Here is a 9,388-nt window from a genome sequence, read left to right on the forward strand (position 1 = left end):
TGACCAGTAGGTGCTGAGCAAATCGATGTCGGGTCGGTTTGATTTTTATCTGGATCTTTCGGCGGGTTAGCGTTTGGTTTTGGGCCTCAGGCTACAGGCCTCTATAGAGTAAGAGAAGCCCAAAATGACTCGAGAAAAAGAAAACTTTGAACCCACGGCTACAAAAATGAGCTAAACTATCTTGAAAGGGAAAGGACGAGAAACTGGACTTGTCAAAGACCCATTTGATTATCCTAGTTTATCATCAACGTGACCATAAAAGAAAACACCAATAGCGGCTAATAATAGTTCGACTTTGGTTTGGTCTGATTTTATTAAAAATTGAACCAAATTTAATTAGTTTGGCTTATTAGTTTCCTTATCATTTTCTGGAATATAGCCTATACCTTTATCGATATCTACGTACGTGTAGAACATAATTCAAAATTCAACACCATCACAAAATTGCCTTTAGAGAGGTTCAAAACCATGTGCTACCTTTTGGTTTTGGGCCCAAACTAGGTTCAATAAAAAAAAATTTGGGATTTTCCACCAAAATCTTATTTGGGCTATAAAAAGTCCTCTAAAAGAATTTCAATTCAATCCAACAAGTTTTCTTAATGTTTTGAAATATTTTAAAAAGGTTTTGAAAAAACAAATTATATCAGAACTCTAAAGCGATTCCCCTTTTCATTCAGGCCTAGTTTCACCAAATATACATAGTTACATACACACAAAAAAATGAGCCCAAAATTCAACACCATGGCGAAATTGCCTAGCTCTTGGCCCAAACTGGGAGAAAAAAAACCCTTTTTTTTCCACCAAATCTCTATTTGAACCATGAAAAGGCCTCCCAAAAAATTTTAAAATAATTTGACAAGTTCTCCTAAATTTTCAGGAAATTTTTTCAATTTTTCAGAAAATTTTGAAATTCTTAAAAATTATTTCAGCCTCCAAATTGACTATTTTTTTTTTGTTTTCCCATAGTCTAATTTTCTCAATACTTACGTGTACACGAAAAAGCTATCTCGAAATTCAACGCTATCGCAAAATTGCCCTTTAAAGGCCAAAAATAAGGTGCGGCTTTGGTTTTGGGTCAAAATGGGCTTGAGAAAAAAAAAGTTGAAATTGGGCTATAAAAAGGCCTCACAAAAAGTTTTCATCTACCTAGCAAGTTTTTTTTTTTCAATATTTTTTTGATTTATTGGAAAATTTTTCAAAAGTTCATAAAAATTATTTCGGGCCCCAAAATTAACTCCCTTTTTTTCTATAATTTAGTTTCACCAATATCTACATGCACACAAAAAACTAGTTCGAAATTCAACATCATCACTAAATTGCCTTTTAAAGCCCTAAAGCTGTGCCATATTTAATATAGCTTTTGGTTTTTGGCATAAATGGAACCCGGAAAAAGATTAGGGTTTTTCTACTAAAATTCTATTTAAGCCATAAAAATACTTTTCAAAGAGGTTACATTAATCCGATAAGTTCTTCCAATTTTTCATTGCACATAAAGTTATCCAATTAGCTAAAATAATTAGTGACTGAACATGAATTGATTGTGAAACCAAACAGACCCAAATTAGTTCAGTTTCATTTAAAGTGTCAATCCGTACTCCGTAGCTAAGATGGGACCGTAAGGCACAACACTTATAGATAAGTTCAGAAAGTGCATGACGAGTCACATGACTTGGGCAGTTGTGTTAGATTTTAAAGATTAAATGAAGGTCCTTGGCCAATTTTCTAACGAGATGATTACTTTTCATGATATTAAAGTAATGGATGAACTTCGGGTTTTTTTTTTCAAGACCAGTACTTAAACGAAATAGTTTCGTTAAATTAATAATTTTGATTAAATAATAATGTTTATTAGTCTTAGTAAACTAGGGAGGAATAATCGCATCTGTATTAACGCATTGTTTTTCGACCCCTAAATTAAAAAGCTCCAAAATAAGTACACCAGAGTCCATAATAACCTATTAATTTCAAGGCTTTGGTTATGTTGAAACTGCTCCATAATGGACATTGTTTATGACCGTATGATTATAAAGATAAATATTAAATCTACACTTACTATTATAATTTGATGATCATCGTTAGTGCTCTACGGTGGAACAACTCCACCATAGCCATTGCCTAATTTCAAATATCAGAAAATTTTGTTGATGCAGCAAGCTAATTATCTATAAAGTATCTACAAATGGTTAAACGCTGTTGTAGATTGGCTAAACTAGCACTTAGCAATTTAAATTAATGTACCATCGTATATTGCCAAATGGGGTAAATGCTTGTTTTAATCCTTATATTTTGAACTAAATACTCATTGAGTCCTTATTTTTAAAAAAATATCTCAAGACATTCTTGTTGTTAAATTTATTATGCTTCTACATTTACTTTCTCTTTCATTTTAGAATAATAGCCCAGCAACAATATTTTTGAGGATATAATGAGAAGAAAAAATATTAATTTATCAAATTAATCTTAAAAGTAACATAAAATTCACACAAATTTTTATATTATTATTTAACTTTAAGATTAATTTGGTAATTTAATTTTTTATAAAATAATTATTGATAAGATTGTTGAAAGGATATTAAACATTACTTTAAGTTGGTTGAATTTAATTTATTTATAAAATATTATTAGCTTGATTGTCGTATATATACAAAAATACTAGTTTTTTCACATTAATATTTATTTGGTTAATTTGTATATAAATAATTATTGGTTAGTTTGCTAATTAATTTTTTTAAAATAAAATAATTAATGCTAAGAATATTATTGCAAGAGTATTACTATAAAAAGAAAGAAAAAATAAAGGTAAAATGTGATATATTTAATTGTAGGGTGTATTAAAGTATTTTTGAAATATAAAACTAAACAGATATTTAAATCAAAATATAGAGACTTAACGAAATTTACTAGATGTCAACCTGCAAGTTAGAGTTCCGAAAAATAGTTTTTCAACTTCATAATAGCTTATTCTTCAATTACAACATTATATAATTTTACACGAAATACTCCTAAGATGGCATACAAGTTAGTTATCCGTGAAAAGCCCTCTGTAGACTAATAAGTATCCAAGAAAAAGAAATGCGCAAGAGTTGGATGAGCATATATTATCTTTGCATTGCTGCCTAACTAGACTCATTGTGATTTCACAGTCTTATAAGTTATCCCTTTCATAACCTTATCGCCTAATTTTAATAAAAGTTTTATCATATAATTGATGTGACGGATGCACTTTATCTTTTCATCATCAATTGGATAACAACATTGTTACTGTAGCATTTGATGTTATTAGTTTCGTGGAGTTTCTAAGTCAGATAAGGAGAGAATTCTGATTTGATTATGTCTTGAGTGAATAACTCAATTGCTAATTGGTTGTTAATAAATAAAAAGAATAAAAGAAGTTAAATCTTACCCATATACTACCACTAAAAATATATATGATAGAAGTAGGGGTTGGCAAAATATCCGACCCGACCCGAACTGACCCAAAAAATTTCGGGTTCGGATCGGATCGGGTTGTTAATTATACCCGATTGGATGAAATCTTTTAAATCTGATCGGGTTATGATCGGATCGGGTACCGATCTGAATACCAGATCGGGTTGCTTTAAAAAAAAAAACCGAACACACGCATGCCACACACACAATGATACAAACCACAGACAGATTCACAGAACATAGTCACATACACATCACAAACACACAAATCACAAACCAAGAAGCGAAAGAACCCAAGTTACATACGCATTACACAAAACACACACACAACATAGTACACACCCAAGAGACCAAGACCCAACACAACTTCACGGCTTCACCTAGTCACCCTCACATCACGTCGTCAATAGCCACAACCACGAACCCACAACCATCTCCCTCGTTGAACTTCTCATCTCTAAGCACCAGCAACTTCTCATTCTAGACTAGAAGCAAGACCCCTCTTCACACTCGATCTCAATTTGTTGCGCGTCTGCAATTTGCTGTTGTACGTTCGCGGCCAGCCGACCACCGATCTACTGCTCCAAGCCTCCAACTCGACAGTAGTTGCCACTTGCCAGTGTAACCCAAATACCCGATTTTGCTCCAAGCCTCCAACCCGACCCCTTTTGAGTTTTGAGACTTTTGAGTTTTGAAATTGAATCTTTGCCCATTTGAAGACTTTGGCTGGTCTCTTATCCGAACCCGGACTCATCTGAATTCAATCTGATTTTTTTGACCTGATCCGATCCGACCCAAATATATATCGGATTGAGTTAATTTTTACCCAACCTGAACAACCCGAAACCGATCCGAGCCCAATTTCGCCCACCCCTAGATAGAAGATCTTTAAAAACTCAGTAGAGCTCATATCAGGAGATGATCTTATTCCTTATGAGTGTACATTTAAGAGCATGCAGCACAACTAAAAGTGAAAATGTATGTGCATCACAAGGATTTGTCTCGACATATCATATTAAAAGTTTAGTTCAAAAATATGAATTCTAAATAATAATAAGAAATTTTACTCTTACAACACTCTGACGCACATGAATTATGAGCCATTCAAACCTTTTTAATGCATCATAGCTAAAGCCCATTACAAAGATATCAACATTAGAAAATTAAAAAAAAAGTATTTATTCACACAATTTAATCAGAACGACTCATTAAATTCTCGATCTTAAGAATGAATCGAGAAAATACCCAACACTTGAACCAAATAATTGTTTGCTTGCATCCCTCATTCCCGGTATGTTTAGGGATAGCAATGGGCACTGCCCGCAACGAGTTTGTCATTACCAAACCCAAATCCGCACAAAATTTAGATTAGCAAATCCACCCGCAACCCACAACGAGTTTTAAATTTGTTTTAAAAAACCCACCCGCTGTGGGTTTTGACAATTACCAAACTCGCAATGGTATTCGGTAGATTTTTTGCAGATTTGTACATTTACAATCGCAAATATTCAATATATAAATTTACAATAATAACCTCAAATTCCACATAACATACTCAATTTTAACTTTAACCAATGTAAATGAAAAATTAAAATTCCAACGTCAATCCAACACAAATTCTCAAATTTAAGTATAAAATACACAAATCCATTAAAAAAAACTACAAACTAATATTTAAAAATAACAATTACATTTCATATTATCATTCAACACAAGGAGAAGATCTTCATTTCATTCACCATCATTAGCACTCATCCAACATGATGCCTACAATAATGATTAAGATTAAAAATTTTCAAAGAATAATACTTTTCAAATATTAATCTGAAAAAAAATTATAATAAGAGAATAATTCATGCATTAAGTTAAAAAAAATAGTCCATACAAAAACATTTTGGTTATTTGGCACTTTACATAATTGCATTATTTTCTTTATATATTTTATAGATTTAAAATTTTTTCAATTAAAATTAAATTTAAAATATTTTAAAAAATTACGAATCTAGCGAATATTCATGCGGGTATCTGTCGGATTTTAGAATAATATCAAACTCACCCACATCTAAGTGTAAGTTTCAATTTACAATATCAAATCTGCTGTAACCCGTAAAATTATCTGTAGTGGACGGTTTGTGGCGGGTGGATTTGAGTGGGCTTGAACAGGTTTACGGGTTCCATCCTAGGCATGTTGAATTGTTAACGAGCCTAATGCATGAAACAAACAACGAAGACAAAGAGCCAGGCCCACGCAGCCTCTGATTTTTATACCGGGGCTTGACCCACGATTTTAAATTTTTGAGGCTTACTGTATAACGTCACCGCAATTAATTAAGGCAATGTGACAGCATCATGTCGACACTCTTCACTCGCACAGTTTACCATACACATATACCCATGTCGCCATAAAGATCGAAGACGACAGAGCGATGAAAACGACAGGCGAACGTAAACAAAACGCCACGGGCTGGTAGATGTCAAAATAGTCAACTAAACGTCACTATCTATGGGCCCAAGATAAAGAAATCTAACGGCCCAGAAAATTCCAGTCTTACTAAAAGACTGTCATGTCTTTAGCTTCTTCCATGACAGACCGGCGTTACCGGATTTATAAAAGAACGTCTCCCTTGCTTTTAATTTTATGGTAACAACTTTTTTTTGTCCTTTCATGTGGGCAGTAATAATATTTTATTATTCAATTGCAAGTATCATTTTCTTTAAAAAGTGACTTCAGATTTCAGAAACCGCCATATTACTCGTAACCCCCAAAAAAAAATAAAAAATTCTATAATATTTGAAAAAAAAAATTCTGAAATTACACTTATAATAGATTTTTAGTTCAGAATTTTAAAATACGGAAAAAATTTTAAAAAATTTTAAAATTATAAAATTTATGAGACTTAAAATTTAAAGCGCTTAAACTGTATAGTTTACATATTTTCTTTAATTTTTTCGTAATTTAAAATTCTGAAATAGAACACTTCTAAATTATTTATATCTAAATTAATATGAAAATAAATAACAAAAAGTTTTAATATAACTTAGGGACATCCAACAAAAAGTTTTTTTTTATTATCTATTTGCCTTCATAAAATTGAAAAAAATATTTATATAATTATTTAACTTAAGAATGATTTTAAGCATTAAAGTAGCGTGTAAATATAAATTTTTTATTGGAGTACAACATTTAGAACTCTATTCACATAAATGAAAGAGATGGTTGATTATCTAAACAATGGATAACGTAAGAAGGATATAGAAAATTTTCATTTAATAACCGATTATAACTTAGATATGGTGTTAGATTGAAAAAAAAAATGTATAAATTGTTCCATTTACGGGTTTCGAGTATTAACGAATAAGATTTATAATTATGTTATACGTGGTGAGATACACAATTAATTGTTATATTATATTAATTAAGATATAAATTATGTATCTCGTTTTAATTTCTCATTTTAATAAACAGAAAATTAAATTGAAAGTCTATGTACTTTCATTGTTTTTCAATAAACATCCAAGCTAAAGGGGGTAACTGTAAGGTGGCAAGATCCATTGAAATAATCTTTTTAGGTCAACGCGGCATTGACCATTAAATCATTTGACTTCAGTGAATTTCTCCAGAACACTAATATAGTTAGATAGGAAGCATTATGCAAAATTATTTGATTAATTGATATTAACAGACGCTTACTCCTCCTAATCAATTGGCTAATGTCGGTTGCTGAATAATTTGAGATGCTGCTTCCTAGCAACTAGCAAAAGCCGCTACTGCACGAGGCAGTGTTCTGTAATCCACATGAAATTTTGCAATAATCGAGTTTGCATGTGTTTGTAATAATTATTAAGATAATTATCCACGACAAATATTATAATATTCCTATAAAATAATTTTCTTACCAGATCCGAGGTTTAGATTGTTATCCAAATGTCGGATCAAGCTTAAAAAAGTATAAAGCATTGGCGTTATTATTATTTTTAAATAAAAAGAAGTAGCATTAATTAATACAACCGATAAGCTCTCGAGTCCCAACCCCCCTAGTTAAGCCGGTCTTAATTAGAGTATCCAGAAACTTCCAATCCAGCATTATAATATTCTGTTTTAAAATAATTTTTTTAGCCACTAGGTTTAATGGTGTTAGGGGCTCGAATTCTTTGATGAGAATGAAGCTAGCAAAATGGGTCGCTGGATTTTGTTTATGTCATATTATTTTTGTATATTGTTAAATTTAGACTGATTAAAATAAAATTTATTTTATAATCATATTAAAATATTAAAATCTAAATTTAATATGAAAAATACATTCGTTTAATAATTATGTAATCGTGTCAGCCACTACGACACAACTTAATAACTTACTTTGATACTTATTTTACACATCCATTTGTTACAAATTACATTCTTTTATGTCTTTAAATAATATTTATTATAAAAGATATATAACCACTAACATATTATACTATTTTTTTATAATTTTGTAAAATTAAAATACCATACAAATGTTTATCTTTCAAGAAGAAGAAGAAAAAAGAGTATCATGTATACTATTTATATTTTGGTGATATGATTCTGTAAATTTATTTAAAATTGAAAACATAAGTATAGTTTTAATTATGCAAATATGAATTAATTTTAATTAATAATGCGTCCGTAATCAGATAAATAGGTCAAAAAAGTAAATCTTAATCCGACATACAAAAAATCGTGCCAATCCAATTTACGAGCTATGGATAAGACAACACTCAATTATCCATACATATCATTTTATTGGTTATTACAGTTAAGACACTAGACAGCTTATGAACTCAAAAACTGAAACAAAATGAACCCAGAAAGCACTTTCAAACACAGAAAAACTACTATGGCAGAAGACATGGACAAGAATTAAAATATAAAAATAGGGGTAGATTTGACATATTGTTGAAAAGTTAATTATTTAGCAAGAGTCGTTATCATTTAGCTAGCAGCGATTATAGCCTCTGCTTTTCTCAACAACCCCACCAACATCAAACCCAAACCCCACCAGTTATTGACCCTTAACCTCCTCCTTTCCTTTTTTGTACCAAATTGCCCCCACCTATTTTCAAGAACTTCCAAAAAAATTTAAAAAAATCAAAATTGAAAACAAAGAGAAAATAAATCAACAAAAATTTAAATTCCGTCTAATATCTCGGATACAATCTCCAAGTTAGAGAATTACAAGCATAAAAATGATCCGGAGCCCAAAAAAAAAAAAAACTACAAATGTCAAAATTTAAAATACTGTAAAATCTATAATTAAATCTTCACTCAATGTTATTTTTCTAGGTTTTGTGATCGATATCGTTCAACAAAATTTTCAAAAATTCAATCTTGGAACCCAGTTTTTTCCCAAATTGCGTTTCTGACCCTTGTCAAATCTCCTCCTTTCAAGGTCCTGCCCACGCCCTCGTGAACCGAAAAGGAAACGATTCTCGTCCTCGCCATCTGCCTCGCCAAAAACTCGTGCGGCGGGACCCTCACGCTATCCTCACCTCCACCGTACCCGTCATCGTCGTCGCTGTCCTCTGCCGCCCTCCTCCGACTGTCCCTATACTCGTCCTTCAAAATCTTCGACCAGTCGGGTATGTTGACCGGCACCGACGCCGGAGTCCCGCCAATAGAATCGGCTCGCTTCATCTGTTTCTTCCCGAGCCGAGAACCCGAAACGGTAGTGCCTGGCTTGCGAGAGAACTCGGCCGAGTTGTCCGAGTTGCTGTTGTAGAAGTCCGACTCATCGAGTTCGAACGTCGGCGACGGCACCTCCCTCGGCGTGTCGCTTTGGAGGAATCTGTAGCTCGGTCTCGCGTAGTAACTCTTGCCGGTCGCCATTCCCTCTTCTTCCTCCTCGATTTGTTTTGTTGTATTGTTAGCGTTTGCCGCTTGGCTTTGAAGGTTTTCTCTTTAAAAGAGACTTGAGCGTTTTGCTCTGCTTTTATAAAG

The 9,388-nt window shown here is 32.3% G+C and overlaps 1 protein-coding gene across 1 annotated transcript; it reads right to left on the reverse strand.

Annotated features, from left to right (window-relative positions):
* Positions 1-8,563: 8,563 nt before the first annotated feature.
* On the reverse strand, positions 8,564-9,388 carry LOC102625771 (uncharacterized). Its single transcript, XM_006488025.3, has one exon. It carries the CDS (start codon positions 9,275-9,277, stop codon positions 8,774-8,776), a length of 504 nt encoding a protein of 167 aa, XP_006488088.1. The 5' UTR covers positions 9,278-9,388; the 3' UTR covers positions 8,564-8,773.

The sequence above is a fragment of the Citrus sinensis genome, chromosome 8, assembly GCF_022201045.2.
Source record: "Citrus sinensis cultivar Valencia sweet orange chromosome 8, DVS_A1.0, whole genome shotgun sequence".
Taxonomy (NCBI): domain Eukaryota; kingdom Viridiplantae; phylum Streptophyta; class Magnoliopsida; order Sapindales; family Rutaceae; genus Citrus; species Citrus sinensis.

Bases quoted from the DNA above. Each gene is read 5' to 3' on its own strand.
- LOC102625771 (XM_006488025.3), bottom strand. From the start codon at position 9,277: ATGGCGACCGGCAAGAGTTACTACGCGAGACCGAGCTACAGATTCCTC.